The sequence below is a fragment of the Lithobates pipiens genome, unplaced genomic scaffold (genome assembly GCF_037356315.1).
Source record: "Lithobates pipiens isolate NorthernLeopardFrog02 unplaced genomic scaffold, aLitPip1_a1.2 Scaffold_25, whole genome shotgun sequence".
NCBI lineage: Eukaryota > Metazoa > Chordata > Amphibia > Anura > Ranidae > Lithobates > Lithobates pipiens.
The window spans coordinates 183552910-183578619 of NW_027507787.1; the positions used below are offsets into that span (position 1 = coordinate 183552910).

Here is a 25710-nt window from a genome sequence, read left to right on the forward strand (position 1 = left end):
GGCTGTCAATCACAGGCTGTGTGCTGAAAATGCCTCCCCTGTCACTTTTTCTCTTGATGTCTACAAGTCCCATGAGGCATTGCAAGGCTGACAGTTACAAGCATGGCTCCCACAGGCAGAGGCATGAATGGGACCAAGGATTCCCTCAGTTTGGAGGATTTTCTCTTACTACCTGTGCTGGCTATGGGACAGGAAGTGAAGGTAAATCTCTCCAATGGGACACAGATGGTAAAAAAAGATTATAATCCGCACCTCCCCCGTCGCGGGGTGCTCACCACCTTTTCTTTTACTCTCTACCCTTCTTTCTTTTCTCCCCTTTCCTTATAGACACTTAAAATTCACCCCCACCATTTGCAAGTATCCTATTATATGGACCATCGGGGGTTTATGGGCGATTACCTCATCAGATACCGCATTTACAGAGGTCCTGATTGATGTTGGGAGGGGGTCTCCCCTTTCCTCGGGCCTCCCCTCCAGGATGCTTAATGTTACCGAAATATAAGGCTCTCTGTATTGGTATCTAGGACTGAACGATATAATTTGTTATGCATCGTGGGTTTGGTCCCACGACTGTTCCTTAATTTTTACTGCACTGTATTGTGATGTCAAATGTTTCAATAAACTTTTATTGGTTAAAAAAAAAAAAAAGATTATAATCCTCCCTTAATCTATCCAAAATGAAAAAAACTTTTGCCTTTAGTTCTATTTTAAACCCAAACTAAATAATATTGTGGTTCATTTATAAAGACCAGCGTTCAGTGGAGATGCTACCAATAGTAGGTATATTCATGCTATCAATTCTTTAAAAAATTTTTTTAGAAAATAGCATATAGTTTAGCAGATGGGGAAGGTAGAGACCATGGTTTCTGAGTGGTCATACAAGTTAAGGTTGTAGGGCAGGGGTCTCAAACTGGCGGCCCTCCAGCTGTTGCAAAACTTTAAACTAGGGTTTAAAATAGAACTAAAGGCAAAAGTTTTTTTCATTTTGGATAGATTAAGGGAGGATTATAATCTTTTTTTTACCATCTGTGTCCCATTGGAGAGATTTACCTTCACTTCCTGTCCCATAGCCAGCACAGGTAGTAAGAGAAAATCCTCCAAACTGAGGGAATCCTTGGTTGTCACCTGAACTGGTGTCGCTATTGGAAGATTTACCCCCTAATCCTGTTCTGGTGACAATTAAAAAATTGTGATTTTCGTTCACGTTCACTCTCCGTTCTCACTCCCTGTTAGGAAGATCCACCCTCTACTTATCTACTTTATAAATAGAGAGAGGGAGGATCTTCCTAACATGGGCACATACAGCAATAAAAACCTGACACGTGTTCTAATCCCTCTCCACTCTAAAATCTAAAATAAATAAGGCTTGCACAAGGGCCAAAAGGTGGCCATACACAGTTCAGGTTTTGGCCGATTCATGCTGAACCGCGGATGCCCCTGTCGGCACCATCCAGCTCAGCAAAAGTCAATTGTTAAAGGACCTGGGTGAAAAATTGTCAACACCTAAATTTAATCAGATGCAGGCACCATTTGGGTATTCTGATAACCACTGGAGCAAGCTGTCAGAATACAGTAGCCGGCAGGGGAGATTTGTCCATCTACCCTGTTTAAGAAAATTAAAAAATTAAGAAAGAAGTTTCATGCCAGCTTAACCACTTACAGACCACCCGCCATCATTATACGGCAGCACTTTCAAGAGGAATATCGTTGTTATGGCAGCAGCTAGCTGCCATGACCCCGGTATCCTCTTCTTCAGTGGCCGGTCTTCTTTCAGATAAAAGTGGTCTCTGCGGCAGGTTCGCCACAAGATCACGTTTACCGTGGCGGGAGAGGGCCCCCCCTCCTGCCGCGCTCTGGTGGTCTCTGCCGCTTACCGGAACCACCAGTAGTGATTGGTAATTTCCCCTGCTTGGCTGGCTGCCGAGTGAGAGAAAGATGGCCCCCCACTCGGCTCCATAGCAATGACTGGCAGAAGTGATATGAAACGTCACTTCCGCCCAGTGCTCTTAAAGGAGATTTATTTATTTTTTATTGCTTTTTTTCTATTACAAGGGATGTTTACATTCCTTGTAATACGAATAAAAGTGACCCAAATTTTTTTTTTTAAAGGACAGCGTCAAAATAAAAAATAAAAAGTAAATAATAATATATATATTTTTTTTAAAGAAGTGAACGTATACGTGAGTAGCGCCACGTATGAAAACGGTGTTCAAACCATGCATGTGAGGTATCGCCACGATCGTTAGAGTTAGAGCAATAGTTCTAGTGCTAGACCACCTCTGTAACTCCAAACGGATAACCTGTAGAAATTTTTAAACGTTGCTTATGGAGATTTTTAAGGGTAAAAGTTTGTCACCATTCCACGTCCGGGCGCAATTTTGAAGCGCGACATGTTGGGTATCAATTTACTCGGCGTAACATTATCTTTCACAATATAAAAATAAAATTGGGCTAACTTTACTGTTGTCTTATTTTTTATTCAAAAAATGTTTATATTTTTTTTTTAAAAAGTGCGCTTTTAAGACCACTGCGCAAATACAGCGTGACAGAAAGTATTGCAATGACCGCCATTTTATTCTCTGGGGTGTTAAAAAAAATATATAATGTTTGAGTTTTCTAAGTCATTTTATAGCAAAAAAAAACACTGATTTTAACTTGTAAACACTGAAAAATAGGCCTGGTCCTTAAGTGGTTAAAGGCATTGCTCACCTTTTCCCCCCCCAAAAAAACTGCCTATGCAGATAAGGGGTGTCTGTAGATAAAAACAAATTGTGCAGCTTTGACCAAAGTTCAATATTGCCCTTGCTATAGGTGTAGACCTTTTACGTACTCCCAGAGATTGCATCATCCTGTCCTGCCTTGTCGCTAGGATGTTGCTAAGAGACTCCTAGCTCCTACTTCACTTCCACCATCACAGGAGTGATCTCCTTCTCCAATTCAAACTCCCTCACATATTCTGTCTCTCCCCTGATGCAGGAGCTCTGAGCTTTTTGCCTTTAAAAGCTGGTTACACATTATACAATTTTCTTGTACAATTTTCCTTTAGATTTACTAAAAAACATATAATATGTTGTCAAACCGAAACTCTTTCAATTCCTATACATTTAGGCACTACATAGTTGAAGGTAAATCTAAAGGAAATGGAACAAAAAAATTGTATAATGTGTAGCCAGCCAAAGAATGATACCAGCAGTGTGTTTAACTCACAAAATGTTTTTTATTTATGTACATACTAGAGTAATTTTTCTTTACTTAACACATTTTTTGCCTTAGATAAAGTGGATGATCCCACACTTGACATGCAGATTATGAGGATGCTTGAACTGCCTTACCTCTATAAACATGTCTATGACAAACCTTTTATTCTTCCTGACGACATGACGAAGCAATCCCAGGAGCAATTGTAAGTCGTATACTTTCTATCTATATTATAAGGAAATGAAAATTTCAGAATGCATCCAGAAAGCATACCAGCCAATACCAATTGTACGATATTTAATTTGAAAACAGGCAGTTACAGGAACTTATAGCAGTCTGGGTGAGGAATTTCCCATCAGATCAGCTTGTTCTCCAAATATGAGCAGCCTAGCTGGGAAAGTGTTGCTCTTGGATGCTCAGTGTGTGTGTGTGTGTGTATATGTTTGTGTATGTGTGTGTGTGTGTGTGTGTGTGTGTGTGTGTATATATATATATCCCCTTATTTCCTTTGTTATTGCATTTGATGCTTATATGGTCGCTTGTACATGTGTGTGTTTTTTTTGTTTTGTTTTTATGGCCAAGCAGAAAGTATGATTTCTGAGAGGTACTAAACCCTTCTGTTGACTGTGCCCTGTGTGTTGGCAATGATTGGAAGCAAATAACACTTAAGTTGGCCATACATTGAGAAAAAAAATCAGATTCCTCCATCCATATTATACAGAATGGATGGACGAATCTCCCGCTAAAGCTGTTGTTTTCAGAGATTTGGCCATATGATTTGACACAGCCGCTTTTCACCCATCAATTTTTCACCTGGCTCTTTGTAATTTTGAGTCGAAAGCTGTCGGGGTGGGAGGGTGGTGACAGCGCTACCCACTAAGCAGATTTCGGCCAGTTCAGACAATGTTTGGCCAACCATAACCTGCTTTGTTGCAAGCTCAGATTCAGGATCATTTAAAAGACAAAGATACCGGCGACTATTATTATTTAGCTGGAAGGACCTCCAAAGGCACAAAATAAATATTAGAATGAAAGCAGAAGCCACTCTCTTGTAGTATGTGCCACCTATACCCATTTAGTGCCTTTTGATACATTTGTGAAAAAGATAAGCAAAATGTCTTTCTTTTTATAAATGTTTTCCTCTGGAATTTATGCACACTTTGTAATTATATACTAACACGTTGAGTGACATATAAACCAATATATAAGCAGGCTGTATTTGCTGCTGATCCTCTTAATTTGAAAACAATAGACTTCCTACAGTCTGTAATGATGTCAGATACCCACAATGCAAACAGGTAACCAGAGACCATGTGATCTTTCCTAAGGTCGTGAGTAATTATAGGGAGCACAGAGAAGCATTATTTTTTCAAGCCAAGAAAGAGGTCCTTTTTTTACCCCAAAATATATTATCTTCTATTAACATGTATGCTGATTCAATTGTGATATTTATTAGTGAGTCCACTTTATAGCTGAGCTCCAATACACTTTCAGTAGTTGTACAGGCTCCTTTTATGTACTAAGACTGGTTTTAGTGCATGTTGTGAGCATCAGAGCCTTATTTCCTGAATGAAGGACATCCAGCATAATCTAGAATTCCTCCCCAGCTTTCCTGCCCCTGCACCGTCCTTTTCGTTAACTGAATTTTTGTTCCTTTAATCAAAGAGGTGGTAATCCAGGGCAATCTGTATGTAAATGCAATCTGCCTAGGAACGCCAACTTCCCCAGACTGACACCCATCCATTTAGGAATTTTTATATTTGCATAACTCCTCCCAAGATCCAGCCCACTGCATGCATCAGGGCCGTGGGCTCTTGAGAAGAGTACTTAGGCAGAATGCTGTGATGTTTTCCGGAAGCTATGTACTGCCCCCTGCTGGCCCCTCCCACCAGCCATGATCTGCCTGCATTGCATTGAGAAGCACAGATACTCGGCAACCTTTTCACTTACAAATGAGGTATGTAACAAAAGCAAGAAGGTTTTATTTAGAAATACGGTTAAGCATGTTGATATATGGAAATAAACTTCAGCTTTAAGCTTTTGGATACTTTAGTGCTTCAACCCACATTTCCACTGATATAAATACTTATTTTATTTCTGTAATTTTTCATGAAATGTAAACCTTCAATTCTAAGTTGAGGCTAACTAGTTAGGAGGAAAGGGAAACAAAAAAGAAAAAGGGAGCAGAGAAAAAAGAAAGGACAAACATATTGTTTCCTTGTCTTTTATCTGTATGGCCTTTATAAAGTGTAGTGCAGCTGATAAGGTCCATTTGGCATGAGTCCTCAGTGATGGCTGTATACAAGGATGGGGGCTGTTTATTCAAACTCATCTGCAGTAAATGCAATGGTGCTCCTGATTGTTGCAATACACATTCCCAATCTTTCAGGGGAGCCGGTGTTCTGTTGAAAAGTGCCCCCCATCGAATAGTGCATGCGCAGGATGTAGCCGCACTTCAGCTGATTTGCCGATCAGCTGGAGTGATTTGACCAGAGCACAAGTGTACATGGTAGGAGGCATCTCTCAATGGGATTCAAACCTATACAAATAGAGGGGGGGACCGTCGTTTTTTGCCACGCTGTTGTGGTACCGGTGCTGAAAGAAATCTGAAAGCTGTTATTACTAACTTAGGAATCTACATTTTCTGGATGTGATTGGCTTTAGCACATTGAGTTAGTGACTTGTGACATGCATGCTCATGAAGTCCGGATATCTTATCTGTATACTCTTCCAGGTCAGTGCCTCAGAAGATAATGGAGTAGCATGAACACCCACCCCCCCCCCCCCTTTAAGGAACTGACACTTCAAAAAAAGAGCTCAGCTGAAAGGTCAGGTAGTTAATTTTCCATATACTGTCTGCTTGAAGGAATAAGAATGCAGCCCTGAACCATTCTAGCCTCAGACTTTGTTGCCAGCTTTAACAAAAAAAATTAAGTAAAAACACAGAAAAATCAAGTATTTAAAATGATTACTTGCATTTTCCTTCTGTATAAATTATGTTTTATTAGCATGCAATGTGGCTCTGAACTTTCCAGGAAATTTGACCAGTCAGTTCCCTCTCACTCCTGCCATGTCATAGCCCTCTCTTCTTCAGGGAGTGTCCAATTACTATATATGCTGGCCCAGCTCCTCTATCCCTCCCTTCACCTATCTACATTAACCTTTTACACAGCTGGCAGAAAGCAGGAGGCAAAAGGGAACTCTATAGAGCAGGTGTGCCCAACCGCTGCCCTCTGATGTGGCCCACCATCTCCTGCTCTGGGATGGTGGGTTGGCAAGCCCAGATCGCATGTTCCCGACCTGCCACCCCCGTCACTAGAGAAAGCAGAGCCGATGCTTCCTGTATAGAGCCGGCTCCTGTCACGGGCTGAGTGATACCAAATGGAGTTCGCCTGTGATAGGAGGCAGCGTGATACAGGAAGCATCAGCTCTTCTCTCTACTGTAGTCACATTCTTCCTTCCATGTTGCTCAGGGATGGTGGGTTGGGAACTAGCCAGTGGTACCCGCCAGCAGTACCCGCCAGCAGTACCCGCCAGCAGTACCATCCAGCAATACCAGCCCTGGAGGATAGCCAGCAGCAGCCACCAGTCATATCCACCTGGGGAACAGCAGCAGCCAGCGATACCTGCAGGAATCCTGAGGAATAGGTGACGATTGAGGTGCAGATACTGCAGTGCATCAGTGTGAAAGCCACTTTCACATGATTGGTTTGATCGGGTCAGCCTGTCTGTTTTTTCAGGTGGACCCTCCATTCACCTAATATAGAGTGGCTGATGGAAACGGCCTTGTGTCCATTTACACCTGCCTATCTCCAATCCGATCCACAATTAAAAAACAGAAGGAGATCCATCCTTGTCTGGGCAGATCGAATTGGAGAATCCATAGAGTAGAACGGGCTGTGTCCATGTCTGTTCTGCATATGCATAATGGACACAGACCTACCATCTGCCCGCTCTGCTCATTGTGGCCTGCGACCGGTTACCAAGTGGCCCTTGCTCTTCAAAAGGTTGGGCACCCCTGCTGTAGAGTATCATTTGAGCGACAGCTCTGAGTCTGCTGGAGCTGCTGACTTCAGGTACAATATAATGGCACCCAGCAGCAGTTTTATGGCTTTTGGATATCTACACAAGGGAGGCTTTTACAGATAAATAATATGCATAAAATATGGTAAATACACATATGACCTTACAGTAAGATTGTTGAAATGAAGGGTCAGGTGACGGGGACTCTTTAAGGTGGCCAGGTCCAGGGCAGCTCCCGACTTTTTGAGATGGGAATGAGGGACACCTATCAGCAAATGTATGCAGGCATAGGCCACACCCCTGGCCACACCCCCTTAAAGGAGAATGGTACAAAAAAAAGTGCTTTTTTACCACTACATTTCGTTTATATTGGCTTTTGGAATTTACAAATACAGCAATTTAGAAATCAGATGAAAGGTTTATCACTGTAAAACACTTTTTGATAGATAAAAAGGGCATTTTATATACATCTATATTGATCAGACCAAAATGAGGGACAAATGAGGAGGAATGAGGGGCAGAGGGACATTGCTCCAAATCGGGAACAGTCCCTCGAAATCAGGGACAGTTAGGAGCTATGTATTGATAGCAGACAAATCTAGGCACATTGACCTGGCTAGATTCACCCCGCACATTAGGGTTGCCACCTTTTCGCCAAGTCAAACACGAACACTTTAGCGGCACACGGCAATTTCTTTTCTATAGTATAAACTATACATATACTTTGCTATTAAGTAACATTTCTAATCATATGAAGTTTATAACAAGAGTCCCCCTTTACATCAGAATCCACAGAGTTTTCCTTTTACAACTGAACTCGCTGAGTTCCCTTTTACTGTAAGGGGGGACTCTGCAGACTCTGATATAAGGGAGAACTCTGGGGACTCTGACATAAGCGATGCTCTGGGAACCCTGATTTAAAGGAGAACACTGAGAACTCTGATGTACGGAGAAGGACTCTGATGTAAGGGGAAACACTGTGGCCTCTGATGTAAAGGTGAACTCTGATGTAAGGGGTGCTCTGAGAACCCTGATTTGCCTTAGTGTACTCAGAGGCAGGAGAGAGAAGGCGGGAAGAATTCAGGCACACACTGGGATGGATGGTGAGCTCACTCACCCCTTGGCAGTCAGCAGCTATCATCCAGATGTATCTGAGGCTGTTGGACTTAAAATTTCCAGCCCTAACTTTCCTTTTCTGAGGCACAGCGCCAGGGATTGGAGTGTGGGCAGACACAGAGGGGTGGGGGGAAGAGGTGCAGATTGTGCCTCTCTCCTCTCCCGTCTGTATGTGTTTGGGGCGGGGGGGGGGGGGTGTTAGTGCTGGCTTTGGGCAGTGTGAAAAAGAGTGTAACAGAAACTCTCAGCTTAGACAACTACAGCCAGCAACCCTGCCCGCAAGCCATAGTCCAGTCTAAATAATGTGTCCGGGTTTCAGGCAGTCTGAAACCTGGACGCATGATTCCAAACCCAAACTGTCCGGGTGAATCCTGGACAGGTGGCAACCCTACCGCACATACAAGGAAGTTATAAATTTTCCCAGCAGTCCTTTAAGGCTACATTCACACAACAGTTTAGCTGCGGTTATTTTTCTGCATTTCAAAGGAGCTACAGTAAAAGCTGCCTCTGGATGCAGCAATTCTCTGTGCTATGGCAGCATACAAACTGTCTTATTCAGCTGCACACAGTTTGTGTGCAGCCATTGCTCTGCAAAAACACCAACCCTGGCTGCATTCAGGGATGACTGGAGGGTCTATTCACATGTAACTGATCAGAAGAGCGGTTACATGTGAAGATCGGTGATGCAGACCATTGATCTGTACAGAGTACAAATCCGACTGCCACTGCTGACAGCTGAATCAATTCACACACTAAAATAATAGCCTGTGCAATGCCACATTTTGACGCAAGTGTAAACCAGCCCTAAAGCTAATATTCTCATTTGAATGTGCATGAATTATTTATAATTATTGATTTGTCCTCTCCAAATAAATGTCAACATTATCATTCATAATTCTGGTGAATATTAGACTTGGATTTCATTTTGAAGATGTGTAGTAGATGGACTGGATCCAGCTCTTGGTCTTCATCTAACTAGCCACTAGGTGGAGATAAAATCCACTATCACTACTTAGGTCTGTAGATGAACCAGGAAAGTTTAAGAGAAATATAATGCTTGCTTTTTTTGTGAGAGGATAGAGGAATGTTTTCTTTATGTCTTATCTGTATATTAAGACACTTTTAATGCACTTTATTTTAACACTCAGCGTGACATCAATTGGTTATATCATTATTTGTCTTGGCATGCAACATACTATTTATAGAAGGAATGCATATTTCTAGCATATATTAGCTTTTATTTGTTACTCTGATTAGAATCAATTACTGATAACATAGACACACAAAATGTTTGTACTTTTAAGCATAACGGCTCCATAGCTTCATAACCCCAACAGCACTGAGATTCTGCCTTCAGTTCCCAATGACTGCATTTAGTTTATATGTTCTACATGTTTGCATTGGTTCTCTTCAAGTTCTCTACTTTCTTCCAACAATTTAGAAACTTAGGGGGTTATTTACAAAAGCCAAATCCACTTTGCACTGCAAGTGCACTTGGAAGTGCAGTCACTCTAAATCTAAGGAGTAGATCTGAAATGAGTGGAAGCTCTGCTGATTTTATCATCCAATCATGTGCAAGCTAAAATGCTGTTTTTTATTTTCCTTGTATGTCCCCCTCGGATCTACAGTGACTTTACTTCCAAGTGCACTTTCAGTGCAAAGTGGATTTTCCTTTAGTAAATAACCCCCATACTGCTGCCAAAGTGGCTGTATTATGTGTAACACACGTGCTAGTGTACATTGGACAAGGATATTAGATTGTAAGGTAAGGTGGCCAGATCTTCCAAATGAAATCCAGACATCCTACAGGCCAGATCTATTTTAACCACACCCACAAAATCACTCCCACTGGTGTAGCCATAATCATGAAACCATGTCTCAATTTTCAAAGCCCCACACAACATTGGGGGTCAATGGCAATCTTTAAAGTGGAGTAAACTCCCCTATCGTTTTCAGCCAAGGAAGCTGCCATCTTTGCCTCTGTTTAATCTTCAACTGCTATGGAGCTGCACATGTGATTCGTTATGAGACCAGCCATTGGATGGTTTTATAGTTTGGCTGAGAGCACAGCCAATGTGCAGTTAGCATTCCCAGCATGCCTTTTTTTTAACTGTTTAAATCCATGGGTTTACTTCCACTGTAACCCCCCCAACAATGGTTATCAGTGGTTTGTGGTGAGCTGTAAACACCCCCTACAATATTGGTGTTATTGGCTACCTCAGGCTCCATGGAAAGCAGCTCGGGCTCGAGTTATGAGCTGGCAGGAGCACAATGTAAGGCTGCTCTTAAATCAGAGACGCAAATTCTTAGGCTGCATTCACACCTGGGTGTTCTGAATCGCGGGCAGAATCGTGATAAAATGTGCAACACGTTTGCAATGGCATTATTTGTCAATGGCACCCCAAACGCGGCATGATTTTGCCGCAATTGTTGCACGACAAATTACAGCAAAATTGCAGGACGGGTGTCACCCAAAAGAAGTTCTGTAAAAAAATAGCAAAATCGCGCCGCGTTTGGGGTGCCGTTGAAAAATAATGGCATTGCCAATGCATTGTGTGTTTTGCTGCAGTTCTGAATCGTGGGCAGAAACCCACTGTTTCCGCGATTCAGAACGCCCAGTTGTGAATGGAGCCATGGACCTCGTCCACACCTGAGCGATTTTCTGCTTGTAGCTCTAAAATGCTAATTTCAAAGGCCCCTGTTCACATCTGAGCAGTCTGAGCAGCAAAAGCACAAAAAAGTACATGACCTTCTTTTTGGTAGATTACAATCATTTTTGGCCCCATAGACTTCAATAGAAATGCCCGACTTGAGCATTTTACAAGCGTTTTCTGCTCAAATAGTAGCTCTCCACTCCTATTTTCCTCTCCCTCGCCTCCCTCTAGTGCTTGGCAAAACAAAAATGCCTGAAGCTGTAAAACACTCGTAATACCCTTCTAAAAGGTTTTAACCCTTTGAGGACCATAAGATTGTATTTGAACAATAAATTAAACCATTTCCACACTTGTGTCATTTTTGGGGGAGGAATTATGACAACCATTTGTTGATAAGAACTAATATTTTGACTCCAACCAAAAAAAAATTTATTTTAAGTTCTTAATCAGATGATACAGGCAATTAAAAACATGGGACAAATACGTCCCTTGTTCCTCAAAGGGTTAAATAAGCTTGTAAAAATCTACAAATTTTTTTTTTTAAAACGCCAGTAAATCAGTACGCTCAGGTGTGAATGGAGCCTAAAGATGATTCCAGGGACGCTAAACAGACAGGGACACGCTGCTTCATTTTGGGGGACTGCCCCCGGAAATGGCTGATAAGCCTATTGTAAGGCACACTTTTCAGCAACTAATGTGAGTGGCTTGAGCTAAATAATATACTGATTCTATAAGGATTTAAGATATCCAATAAATAACTATTGATGTATAACAGTAAAATGACAAGAAAATATACCAATTACAGTATACAGGATGTACGTGGTATAGTGTAAGCCATACAGAATAGTTAATTGTATACCATATTTACAAAAATCTTTGAGCATACAAGCAGCATATGTATGTGGCTGTGAATTTCCTTTTCCTTATCTGCCGGCTTCCTTGTTTACTGGTACAGAGATGCTTGTCACAATGTGTATCTCCCCACAACGAGGACGTGACAAACAGAATGTGTGCAAAACTCTTTGGACTTTGACATAGAACAGATCATATTAAAATATCCATATGCAGTATTTTTTTCATTCTACTGTAGTTAAAGGAGTTTTAAGGCCTGGTTCACACTAGTGCGATTTCAGATGCGGCTTGAGTTGCACAGAATCCCATGAGAAGGTAAATCACATTGTTTTCAATGGTGCTCATTCACATCAATGCAGGGCGTTTTTGGAAAAGGTTCCTGTGATAACTTTGGTGTGATTCCAGTGCAATTTTGGCCCCATAGCATAAACAAACCTTATCGAAGTTGCTTCCAAGTAGCACTATATAATCGCACTGACAGTCTGATTATAATCATGTCGCAGCAGTGTGAACGTAGCCTAACTTATATATAAAAGTATAAACGTAGTCCTCACATTCAGGACACAGTATTCTGGATCATAACACATGGGCTAGCACAAAGGTACTCCATAATAACAAAAAAGACACCACAATATTAATAAATCAAAATATTTATTAGTTGGAATTATTTGGCCACGGTGCTATCCATGGGGGGCTAAACTTTGACATTATAAATTTAAATAAATATAAAGACATCTTGGCTAAAATATATTTTAAACAAAATGAAGCGGTGTCCATCCAGCCAATGCTGGATGACTGTTCCCTCATTTAGGACAACAACATGACTTGCTGAAGATCAGGAGGGTGGGTGGGCGCTGCGGTCCTCTCCAAACGGTCTGTGGGGACACGGCTCCAGGCCCTTTTATAGACTCACTCAGCGCGGGCTTCAGTAACCGCCAAAATGTACCAATCAGCTGTTCTATTATTTTAACCAATCCCATGGCTGTTGCTGCCCAGGGAAACTGCAGTGACCAATGGCAACCTGTAAAATAAATGAGAGCAAAGCAGACTGCGGATCCCCCTTTGAGCTATCCCATGGTGGTCCAGCATATTGCTATGACCTTTCATAAGTTATGTCTGGGATGATGTGGCTCCCATACACAAACAGGGGGCAGGCATAGTTGCAACAATTAGCATTGTTTATTTTCAACAGGAATCAAGCTGTGTTACAGAGGTCCGGCCTTATTTCACTGCTCAGTGAAAAAATCATGAATTTTGTGAAAGAGAACACGATTTACAACTTTTACCTACCAGAACTGGAAAGTGTGCCCTCCTTACTCTCAGCAGCTACAAATCCACATTGCAGCACAGAGGTGTGTACACGATTCTGCGGGTCTCTCTTATTGCTGTTGTAGGGTTCTATTATAGATGTTATTTCATGCATTCTCCTGGCTTCTGTTCCACTCAAAGAGGAAGTCATTCTTTTTTATCAACCACTAAAAGCTATTAGCAGCCGTTCCTTTAAATGAAAGCAATCGTGTGTGTCTTGGATCAGGAATTGTATGTTGCCTTGATCATAGCCCAGGCACTTTTAATAACTATACCCCTAGTTCTGGGGTCTCCAGACTTTCTACACAAAGGGCCAGTTTATTCAGACTTGGGGGGGGGGGGGGGGGGACTATGGCCAGTGGGAGTGAAAGAGGCCTCAGGCCTGAAGATCAGTGGAAATAAAAAAAAAATTACATAGTGCACGTGGCCAGCAGGAGAAGGAATGGTGGCAGTTAAAGCTTCCCATCATTGATGTCAGTTTAAAGAATAGTGCTCTATCTTTGATGTCAGTGGGAGGAATAGTGCCCCAGCATTGGTGTCGGTGAAAAGAATAGAGCCCCATCATTGGTGTCAGTGGAAGGAATAGTGCTCCATCATTGGTGTCAGTGGGAGGAATGGTGCCCCATCTTTGGCGCCAGTGGGAAGAATAGTGCCCCCCTTTGTTGGTGTCAGTGGGAGAAATAGTGCCCCATTGTTGGTGTTAGTGGGAGTAGTAGTGTCCCATCATTAGTGCCAGTGGGAGGAATAGGGCCCCATCATTGGTGTCATTGGAAGGAACAGTGCGCCATCATTGGTGTCAGTGGGAGAAATGGTGCCCCATCTTTGGCATCAGTGGGAGGAATAGTGCCCATCGTTGGTGTCAGTGGGAGGAGTAGTGCCCCATTGTTGGTGTCAGTGGTTGGAAACAGGTCCGTCTCCGCTCACTGTGCAGGGACGGACCTCACAGAGTCCCGCTGTTCTCTATGGGAAGAATGGATGAAAACAGACAGCATATCCATTTTCATCCGATTCACTGGATGGATGGCGGACGTATCGCCATCCGTCTGTTTGTCAGATCGGATGGCAGGCAGGTGTCAGCGGACACATCTCAGCTGACGTCCGCCTGCCAATACAAGTAAAGGGTGGCCTGCTCAGATCCTCCTAAGTTTGGGCCTAGTTTGTGACTTTTTAAAATGTAAAAAATAGGTTAAATAACACAACACCTGCGCAAATGTGGAATTTACATATAAAAATCACAGTTGTAAGATCTGCACGTTATAAAGCAAATAGCTTACCAATAAACAGACAGAAAAATTATATACCACGCTCTCAATAAAATAACGTGATAAAAATTCAAAGTGATAACATATTGGACATTGCGTGCTATGTCCTAGAAAGTCAAATGTCTTAGCCACAGTCGGACTTTCCGACGGAAAATGTCCGATCGGACCGTGTTGTCGGATAATCTGACTGTGTGTGGGCTCCATCGGACTGTTATTCCGATGGACAAAGTTTTAGAGCTGGGCTATAAAACTTTCCAACAACATGATCCGATCGGAGCTTGTCCGATTATGTGTAGAGAATTCCGATCGGACAAAGTGCCATGCATGCTCAGATCAAATTCCTAGACCAAAGCTATAGGCTACTAGCCTGAACGTAGTCCCGTCCTAACGAAATAACGTCATCACATTACGTACGATTGGATTTTACGGCAACTTTGTCCGACCATGTGTATGCAACACAAGTTTCGGACAAAATCCACCGGATTTTGTTGTCGGAATATCCGACCGTGTGTACAAGGGCTAAGAGTGAAATAAAGTGCTTAAAGTCCCATGAAGTCCAATTAATAAGGTGCAATATCCTTAACACTCAGATGCATCCAAGCGTCGCAGAATAAACACTTCAGTAGTGACCATATGTGTCTCCTTTCCACCAACAGTTAGGTGTACATCCCACTCACCGGAATATATTGACCCCCGTTACAGGCAGTCAAAATCAGCATAAAAGCCAGATGTTTCCACTTCAAGAGGAGTAGCCCAGGGCAGGCTGTCAGTGGCAGTGATCCTGTGCTTTTATGTACTCATGCCAGACCATGTGGAGGTAAGGGAGAAGCCTCTCATTGTGCAGTATGTATAAATGTTTATAAAAAAAAAGGTTTAAAATCACACTTGCAGTGAGTAAGTAGCTACACACATGTGACCCCTGATGACATCAGACGCACACTGACGAAACACGTTGGGTGGGATCAAGCTTGACACGTCACCTTGCCTTCCTGGAATGCAGGTGGAACGCATCATGGCATCCCCTGCCTTTTTATATGCTGTGAAACTACTTACTCACTGTAAGTGTGATTTTAAAACATTTTTTAATAAAAGTTATTGAGAGCACTGTTAAATAATTTTTCTGTTTGTCCATGGGTTTAAACCCTGTATAAAGGCATTTAAAGAAAAAGTTTGTTTAAAAAAAAAAAAAAAAAAAAGCAAACACATAATCATCTTAATGCTGCAGCACCAGTCTGATGTTACAGCTGTCCCCCATTGGCTCTAAGCCCAAGAACTGAGCGATCACGTGACTGCTGGTCACTCAGTCTACTCGGAACAGAGAATGGTCAGTCACTGCTCTCCACATTTTCCCTTCCAGAGCTTACTGGAGCGTCAGGCAGGGGAGGGGGTGGAAGCAGCTGGTTCCAGCGCTCAGTGGTGCACTAAAGAGGCTGAGCCAGGTGCTGATAAGGATCCCAACAATATTGGCAAAATCCTTCCAGAGCATGTTCTTATTATGTCACTCAATAGAAAGCTGAAATGTGATTGGTTGCTGTTGATTACATGAACTTTGCACATCATGACTGCATTGCTACACTACAAACTTTTACGTGTTTTCTGTCAGTGACATGTTGTGTTTGTTTTACAGAGTGACTCAAACATTAGTTCCAGTTCCAGAGAAATTCGCAGCTTGTTCAAAGAAGCCATACATATACTATTTAAAAGAGGCATTGTTTACCAGAAAGGCCAAAGCAAAGATGTTTATTATGTACGTAGATTCCATAAGTACAAGTTTAATGTGTATTCAAATTCCAAAAGTACAACTTTCAGAAGAATTCAATGCATGTTTTTAGTTACCAGGTGTAATGGAGACTTCTCTATGAAAATTATTGCCAAGACAAGCTATACTGTAAATCAGTGGTCTCCAAACTTTCTAAACAAAGGGCTAGTTTACTGACCTTCAGACTTAAAGGGGGTCAAACTGAGGCCATTGGGAGTAGAAAAGGTCCCAACATTAGTAGAAATAAGCAATACCCCATCTGGTGTCAGTGGGAGGAATTGTGCCCCATTGTTGGTGTCAATGAAAGGAATTGTGCCCCATCGTTGATGTCATTGGGGGGGGAGGGGGGAGTGTGCCCTATCATTGGTGTCATTAGGAGTAATTGTGCCATTGGGAGGAATTGTGCCCCATCGTTGGTGTCAGTGGGAGGAGTTATATCCCATTGTTGATATCAGTAGATAAGAACAGTGCCCCCGGGCCTCAGTTTGGAGACCATTGCTGTAGATGAATCAATTTTCTTCCCTTCCTTTTGCTCAGTTCGACAGTCAGTGTTGTACCAGTTTGGAGGGTATACTATGGTAACACTGTATTGCTCTGGTTACTGTATGTAAAAAAAAAAAAAAAAAATGTGAAAAAATATATAATTAAAAAGAAAACAACAAAACAAAAAAAAATTATTTTTCTTTTTCAATATTTTTATTAAATACTTTCAACAGTCAGTATCCCTCATCACCACCACACCAGTTATATGATGACTCTGTACTGCACTTGTGACTGTATGTAAAAAATGGTGATAACATTTTTTTTTAAATTTATTAATTTTCCAAAAAATTGTGATAAAAAGTTTCAAATTACTCGCTGTGCCTCTTACTAAATACCTAGGACTGTCTACTTTCCAAAAATGGGTAATTTGGGGGGTATTTGTACTGTTCTGGCATTTCCAGGCCTCAAGAAATGATCATAGATCATCAGTACATCAAGATTAATCTATTTTCAGATAAATATACCATAGTTTGTGAGCTCTATAACTTTCCGACTAAATAATATAAACTGATTTAGGTTATTATTTTCACCAAAGAAATGTATCTGAATACATTTTGGCCTAAATTCATGAAGAAAGGTTATTTGTTTGCAAAATGTTGTAACAGAAATGAAGAAGTTTTTTTCACAATTTTCAGGCTTTTTTGCTTTATCAAAAAAGGACCCAGCCGTTATTAAATACCACCAAAAGAAAGTTGTTTTTGTGAAAAAATTATAGTTATTCAAAGTGTGACAACGCTGATAGCTAAAAAATTTACCTGGGCAGGAAGGGGGTAAAAGTGACAAGTATTGAAATGGTTAAGGTGAGGGTTGTTCACCTTTTTTGGATTTCTAAATACTGTGGAATATTGTTGGGACATTTCTTTTACTAACTATCAGATGCCATGTTATTACATTTAATGTTATGGGTGTCTATCATTTTATTGAATTTGATAATCTCCCTGCTTATGAGTACCAAGCTTTCATTCTTCTGTGGAATAGAAGTACCACAACTATGCAACTGTTACCATCAGGCAAGGATCATGGTGTCACATCATTCATGTAGCCCTTTTTGCCTATCTATAATGAACTTATTTTATATTTACACACAACTGGACTATTGTGTGTAAATATAAAATAAGTTCATTATAGATAGGCAGATATGGCTACATGAATGATGTGACACCATGATCCTTGCTTGATGGTAACAGTTGCATAGTTGTGGTACTTCTATTCCACAGAAGAATGAAAGCTTTAAATCTTGTTAATTCATATACTTTAAAATATGGAAGCAAACATAAGCTTCAGCAAATGAGGAAAACGAATTTAGAGGATGTAGATTACAGGAAGACTCGCTTTCTTTCCAGAGCACAGCATAGACAATGCAATGTTTTGTATCTGTAGATGTTTATCACAAATACTTCTCATATTTTTCACAGACTTCTTTCTTGTTTGGGTTTATTTCCATCTAAAGATTAGGCTTCCTGCCAGTCTTTATTAAATATGTTGATTGTTTTGTTTAAGAGTAACCATTCAATTACTATATTGTACTTGGGGTTTTCTTTTTCAAAATCTGTCCAGCCCCATTAAATGCATGTATACATGTTTCTTCAGATGTGTCTGTGTGATATTGGGTATCTTTACAAATGTACTGATATATGTACTGCTGTGACGATAAGGTCTTGTCTTCATATCAGATTTTTAATAGGGTTAGGCCTCATGTACGCTGGACGTTTAGTCCTGATGCACGAGATCCCGGTATTTTGGGGCAGGCGGAAGGCACAGGTGCCCCATTCAGCCCTGCTACCAGCATTCTATAAAACTCTATGGGAGACTGACAGCTGCTGCGCCTGAATGATACACAAAATTGTACTTGCATTTAGGGCAGTATGCACCTAGGGATGAATGCCTGGAACACAGACAGCTTGCATTCTGAACATTCATCCCTGGGCATGTGCTACTAGTACCACTCAGCGCACCATCCAGTTGAAGCAGCTGTCATCCTCTCATAGAGTTTTTCATGCTGCTGGCAGCGGGGCTGTATGGTGCACAAAATGGTACTAACATTTAGGGCAGTATGCACCCAGGGACAAATGCCTGGAACGCAGACTGCTTGCATTCTGAGCATTCATCGCTGGACATGTACTTCTGTAAATGTTAGTACAACACTGCATTGTCCAGTTGAAGAAGCTGTCAGAGGTTTTCAGGCTGCTGGCAGCAGGGCTGGACGGTACGCCTGTGCCTTTTACCTGCACCAATGCATTGGGACTAAGCATCCAGTCTTATAAATAAAATACATTAAGATGGAGCAGCGCTATACACATACACTAATGTGACTCAAATAATAAAGTGCAATCTATGCAATATCACTTTAAATGACGTTCCTAAAGTGCACATAGAATGATCACAAAAAGGTGCAATGCAAATACTTATATCAAACATGAACAAGTGCAGTTTCTTAATGTGAAAAAATAACAAAAAAATAAAAAATTGCATTTAAAAACTCAATAATCCAATCAATCCAGTGCAAAAGGCGTATAAGAATACAATTAAAAATAGTATCTCCAAATGTGCAAAAAAAAAAGGATGCAAAAAGTGTCCAAGTGCAAAGAAAATTCAGGGTAAGGTGTAGACTCCTTTCACAATCCACATATAGTGTGCTCCACCTTCAATTTTAAAATTTTCAATTTTATTCTTATATATGCAATTTTTAATTTATTATCTATTTTTTCACATTAAGAAACTGCACTTTGTTCATGTTTGATATAAGTATTTACATTGCATCTTTATTGATCATTCTATATGCACCTTAGGAATGTAAATGAACCCTTTGACGTTCTGCTCCACCGTTTGGTAGAGCACATTTTGAGTCACGCTAACAACGAAAAACGTGGACTTTAAAGGGTTAAAGTGATATTGAACAGATTGCACTTTATTATTTGAGTCACATTGGCGAATGTGTATAGCGCTGCTCCATCTTACTGTATTTTTTTTATAATATTGGTGCTGGTGACACTATAGGAATTTAGCAGCTATATATTCATTATTGCACTTTTTTTGAAATCTTTGTAATCTGTAGATTAAGTAGTGCACGAGTACTTTTCCCTATACATACAGCATCCAGTGTGCATGACGCCTAAAGTTTATGTGTAACTCATACATTGTTTTGAATAGAGTAGGGAAGGCTTAAAACCCCTATCAATTTATTTTCTTGCAACTTTTGTCCCATGGGGGGGAGGGGGGGTGATTTTGCTTAACTTCCTATCCTGGACAGTAAGTAAGAGGAAATCTCTACATAGTGAGGAAATTCCCCTTTTAGACAGTTGTCACGGGGACAGGTTTCCCATTGAAAGCTTTACCCCCAGCTTAATATCAACTGTAAAATATTGTATTTTCTCTACAAAAAGGAGAAAAAGAACACATCCCAACTATTTAGCGGAGGTAGATATATGGGACTTTAAATGTGACACATAGGGTTCACATACATGAATAAAATCTCAGTCTTTATTGTACAATTAAAGCTCCAAACAAAAGGAGATAAAGATATTAACCCTGTATGGATCATTTACAAAAGTGGACATAGACCATAGAGTATATTTAATAATTTCCTGTGTGGTAAATAAAATCAACGCATTTCACAAAATTACTAGTTTCATCAGGATCCATGTCCGTTACATACAGGCGTACATAGAAACAAGATAGGGTCTGTAGGTTTGTTCTTAAGTTGAATCTGTTTATAAGTTGGAACAGGGAAATCTTTTAGACCCCTTTCACACTGGGTCGTTTTGCAGGGGCTATTGCGCTAAAAATAGCGCCTGAAAACTGACCACCACTGTGGGCTTTCACACTGGAGCTCTGCGCTAGTAGGAAGGTAAAAAAAGTCCCGCTAGCAGCATCTTTGGAGCGGCGAAGGAGCGGTGTGTAATACTGTTCCTGCCCATTGAAATCAATGGGGCACGGCGGCTATACCGCCGGCAAAGGGCCTCTGCAGAGACGCTTTGCGGTGGTTTTTAACCCTTAGCTAGCGGCCAAATAGCGACGCCAATCCGACGGTAAACCGCCGACGCACCTCCCGCCCCAGTGTGAAAGGGGCCTTAATTGTAGCTCTAGCCAAAAAAACTATTTTTAAGCTTTATGGATAGCTTGGGGAAGGGTTAACACCCCTGTAATATTTATTTTGCTGTCTGTGTCCTGTTCAGAAGACTTCATCTCACTTTCTGTCCCAATGACAATTGGATTTAGAACATTTTGAATTGTTGCGGAAAACAAGCCTTGGTGATGAAACATCAGTGGAGACACCTTTTTCCCATAATAACTCTTACAAGAGTGAATTTCCCTTCCTAGGGGTAGATTTCCTCTCACTTCCTATTGTCTCCCTCTGTAAGTAGAAGTCATTTGTAAGTTGGATGTTTTTAACTCGGGGACCGCCTGCACACAGCAGATGATTCATTCTAGAAAGAGTAAGTATAACATACTATGGAAAATACATAATATAGGCAAAAATATAATACATGCATGTAACTTTTACACAAAATATATTACCAAATTATACAACAGTATTACATTAGACATACATATCATGTACAGTTTGTCTTTTGTAACCCTGTTGTATAATTTTGTATTCTTCATAGTATATTGTACTTACTCTTTCTAGAATGGATCATCTGCTGTGTATGTAACAGATGTGGATCCAGAGGAAGCAAGTCATTTGCAAAATGCATTGATCCTATAGGCCGCACAAGAAATTATTACATATACTGTATTTTCCTATCCACCTTGTATATAATCTATATAGGGTGAATATTTTTATCTCTGTTTGTTTGGTGTTTTATTTGCACAATAAAGACTGTGAAATTGTATTAATGTATGGGATCTCTATGTGACACATTTACAGGCCCCTATATCTACCCGCATTAAATAGTTGTGAGATGTTTTTTCTCCTTTGCGGTTAAATCAAGGGATGAGACCCATAGAATAATACAAATATAGAATGGAACCCAAACACCATTTACTCTGAGATATTGGATTTATTCGGTTTCTGTCCCAGATGCAATAGTCATGGGGGACAAATAGAGAAGATGAGTCAAACCAGCAGGGACATGGCACAAGAAACTTGACAGGCGTTCAAATTCTTTATTTCTCTATGTAAAGGTTAAACACAAAGTTTTGGTGATTGGCATTTTTCATTGTATCTGAGCTCTAACTGTCTTTTGTTTTCTTTTCAGGTAACAGATCATGACAAAGAATTACACAAATTAACTTTGAATATGATTAAACAGGACTGTAGTAGGCAAAGACGTAAGTGTGTACATTCTTTCCTTAATGTAATAGTCTAGACATACTTCCAGGCAGACTGCAGAGTTATTTGCAGGTACCTGTTGCAAAAAAAAAAAAAGATTTGCTTGAACAGCATAAGCTGGCAAAAATGGATTTACAATTGATGAATACACATAACAGAGATCTATGGTCACAGCATACACATTCATTTTATGCCATTAGCTTTGTAATATGAATACAAACAATAGTTATATTTATATTTGGCAATCTTGAACAATCTCCTTGACAATCCGATATAATCTTACTTGAAAAAATCCACTTTCACATTGTGAGTGCTGCCTTCTTTTTCCACAATCACCTGGATTTCCTGCATGCTTTGCAGCTTCTCTTCTTTTTTTTTTTTTTTTATTCTTTATTTATCTAAAAAAAAAATTTTTTTCTCCATCCAGCAGAGTGTATTTAGGACAATTTCAAACCAGAAAAGGGAAAGAAAATAACAAAACTAGAAAAGGAAAAAACCTTGTTTACATATATATACAAACATTCCTTAATTTCTTTGTAATTAAGACCTACACCATCCTAATATTAAATACCCCTCTGCTTTCCCCTACCCCCCCCCCCTTCCCCTGCCCTCCCCCCCCTTTCCTTGCAGGTTTCAAATGGGTTTCTTATTTATGATCGTTATTTCTAACCGGGTATTGATTTCTTCTTGTGTTTATTGTGTAATTTCCTCAACATATCTCCAAGACAATTTAAATTCTTCCCACGAGGCCCATTTATCTAAGCTTCCCTCAGCTACTGTTAGGGCTTCGTCTCCCTCATTATAGTTTTCAATTTTTTGTATTTCATTTATACGGAAAATCCATTCCGATATTTTGGGGCTCGTACTTTCTCTCCATTTTTTAGGGATTCGATTTTTGGCGGTGTCTAGCAGTATGGGAATTAACGAGGTTTTATATTGCTTAATGGGTTCGTCTGTCCCATGAAATAGGACCGTCCACGGATCTTCTCTAATTTCCTTTTTAGTTACAACTTTTATTATCTCTAAAATTTTTCTCCAATAATTTTTAATAATGGGGCAGTCCCACCAAATGTGGGCCATGGTCCCAGTTTTTTTACACCCACGCCAACAATCCGCAGATTGCTCTACTACATATTTGGCCATTTTATCGGGTGTCGCGTACCACCTTGCTAAGCACTTGTAGTTTGTTTCTCTTCTGATGTTAATTTCAATTCCTAAGGCCTACATATCCCATGGTAAACAATTCACCAACTGAAAGTAAGTGAGTCAGTGCTCACGGACATTGAGTGAGATCTATATGTAATAAGATATAAATAAAAATAAAGATAAAACTATGCAGACTGAAAAAAAAATTATTATTGTGAATCAAGTCCATGTAGTCCATCAATGGGTGAAACCACAGGATGACAACGCCAATGGGAAAAAACAGCGGGTGGTGACTGGACAGAAATCACACAACACGGCAGCTCCTTGTTGAGGTATGGGATTCCCTTTGAGATAAGAAATAAAAGGAGAAAACAGGGCGCAAGGTCAATATGTATAAAAACAACAGCACTTAAAGCGGGGTTCCACCCTAAAGTGGAACTTCCGCTTATCGGAACCTTCCCCCCCTCCGGTGTCACAGTTGGCACCTTTCAGGGGGGAGGGGGGTGCAGATACCTGTCTAAGACAGGTATTTGCACCCACTTAGGGGCATAGACTCCCATGGCAGTCTATGCTGTTTCCTGTCCCGGCCCGCTGTCTGCTGGGACACACACGGGTCCCAGAGACAGCGTGGACCATTCCCATTGCGTTACGCGATTCGTGCATGCGCAGTAGGGAACCGGGAAGGGAAGCCGCAACGCTTCACTTCCTGATTCCCTCACTGGGAATGGCAGCGGCAGCAGCCGAGGCCGATCAATCACTCGGCTCTTGGATCCTGGGACAGGTGAGTGTCCATTTATTAAAAGTCAGCAGCTGTAGTATTTATAGCTGCTGGCTTTTAATATTTTTGTTTCCAGTGGAATCCCTCTTTAATTCCAATATCCTCTTACATCTAAAAAGCTTGCACACTGCATGTAGAGGTGCTGTGGTATCATGCCATCCAAGATGATAAACAGTATAGACCAGTGATGGCGAACCTTGGCCCCCCAGATGTTTTGGAACTACATTTCCCATGATGCTCATGCACTCTGCAGTGTAGCTGAGCATCATGGGAAATGTAGTTCCAAAACATCTGGGGTGCCAAGGTTCGCCATCACTGGTATAGACTGTCACTGGAGGGCCTTGTCTACCATCTTGGATTACCAAGCATGATACCACAGCACCTCTACATGCAGTCTGCAAGCTTTTTAGATATAAGTGGATATTTGAATAAAGTGGTGGTGTTTTTATTTACACTGACCTGGCACCCTGTTTTCTCCTTTTATTACATATCCCATGGCACCTTGCTACCCGCAAGCAGTGGTTCCTGTACTGCCTCTACCTTCTGAAACTCTTCTTGTCTGTAATTCAGATGGCAGGCTCTGTGAAATATGTGACACAGCAGGGCATAGTGAATAGATGTCACAGAATTCAAGGAAGTAAATATGTGGGGAAGTTCACAAAGTAAGTTTACGAATTTCAAGAACATTCAGATTAGAAGGAGTAGGCTACAAATAATTAAAATACAATGTGGAAATGAATATATGATTTTTCATTTTGAGCAGAGGCCCATTAACATTTTTACATTATTAAAAAAAAAAAAAAAAAAAAAAAGGTCACGAGGTAACGTCTGAAAATTAGGCACATGACATTACCCAACACAAGATTTACATGTTGGGAGATAAGCGGTGACCTACCTTCATCTCCAAATGGCCAATAAGGCTTGGTGGAAATAACCAAATAACCAGCAGATAATAGAATCCACAGAGCTGGGCTACCATTGGGAGCAGGAGGTTACCAGTGTGGAGTATGTACATGCAGCAGCCAGCACATTAAAAGGACACATCAGGATGACCCAGACCATCTGCTGATAACTACTCTAGCTTAATTTTAAGCCCTTAAGGTGAGGGTACACCTGATGGGGAAGGAGTGCACATTGCATGAAGGCACCTGATCACTTTATTCATTACTATGGACTTTTGCTGTATAATTTCAATTCAAATTATATGGATTTTGTTGCAATATGTATTCAAATCACTTTGCATTGTGTGTGATTCACGGAGCACTTTAATACTTTATTAATATTATTATTATTATTATTATTATTATTATTATTCATTTTCACTATTATTTATTTATATTGGTTTACAGCACTATCTTGTGTACCAATTGTGAGTAGGAACGTGGCACATTTTATATATGTATATGCACATATATATACATAACATACAGTAAACGTCTGAAAATTAACCACTAGAGGTCACCACATGACAAAGTTACCATGGATGTTGCACAACGACTACAATGAGTGCAAGATGCTTCTATATAAATTTACAATTTTAGCTAGCACTAAAGTGTTTAATTAGGGGCAATTTGTGGAAATGGCTTAGCCCTTGTACACACGATCGGATATTCCAACACAAAATGTCCGATCGCACCGTGTTTTCGGATAATCCGACCGTGTGTGGGCTCCATTGGACTGTTTCCGTCAGAATATCCGACCGACAAAGTTTTAGAGCTGGGCTATAAAATTTTCCGACAACATGGTCTGATCAGACTTTGTCCAATCGTTTGTAGAGAATTCCGATCGGACAAAGT

General features: G+C 40.7%; 1 protein-coding gene across 3 annotated transcripts in view; it reads left to right on the top strand.

Moving 5' to 3' along the window:
* Window positions 1–25710, top strand: part of STN1 (STN1 subunit of CST complex) — a 96924-nt gene that overhangs the window by 62514 nt on the left and 8700 nt on the right. For all 3 annotated transcript variants that reach the window (XM_077455256.1, XM_077455258.1, XM_077455257.1), the window contains 4 exons: window positions 3274–3403; window positions 13036–13195; window positions 16041–16160; window positions 21917–21989. In XM_077455256.1, coding sequence (XP_077311382.1) covers window positions 3274–3403; window positions 13036–13195; window positions 16041–16160; window positions 21917–21989 — 483 coding nt within the window. The remainder of the gene's footprint in view (window positions 1–3273; window positions 3404–13035; window positions 13196–16040; window positions 16161–21916; window positions 21990–25710) is intronic.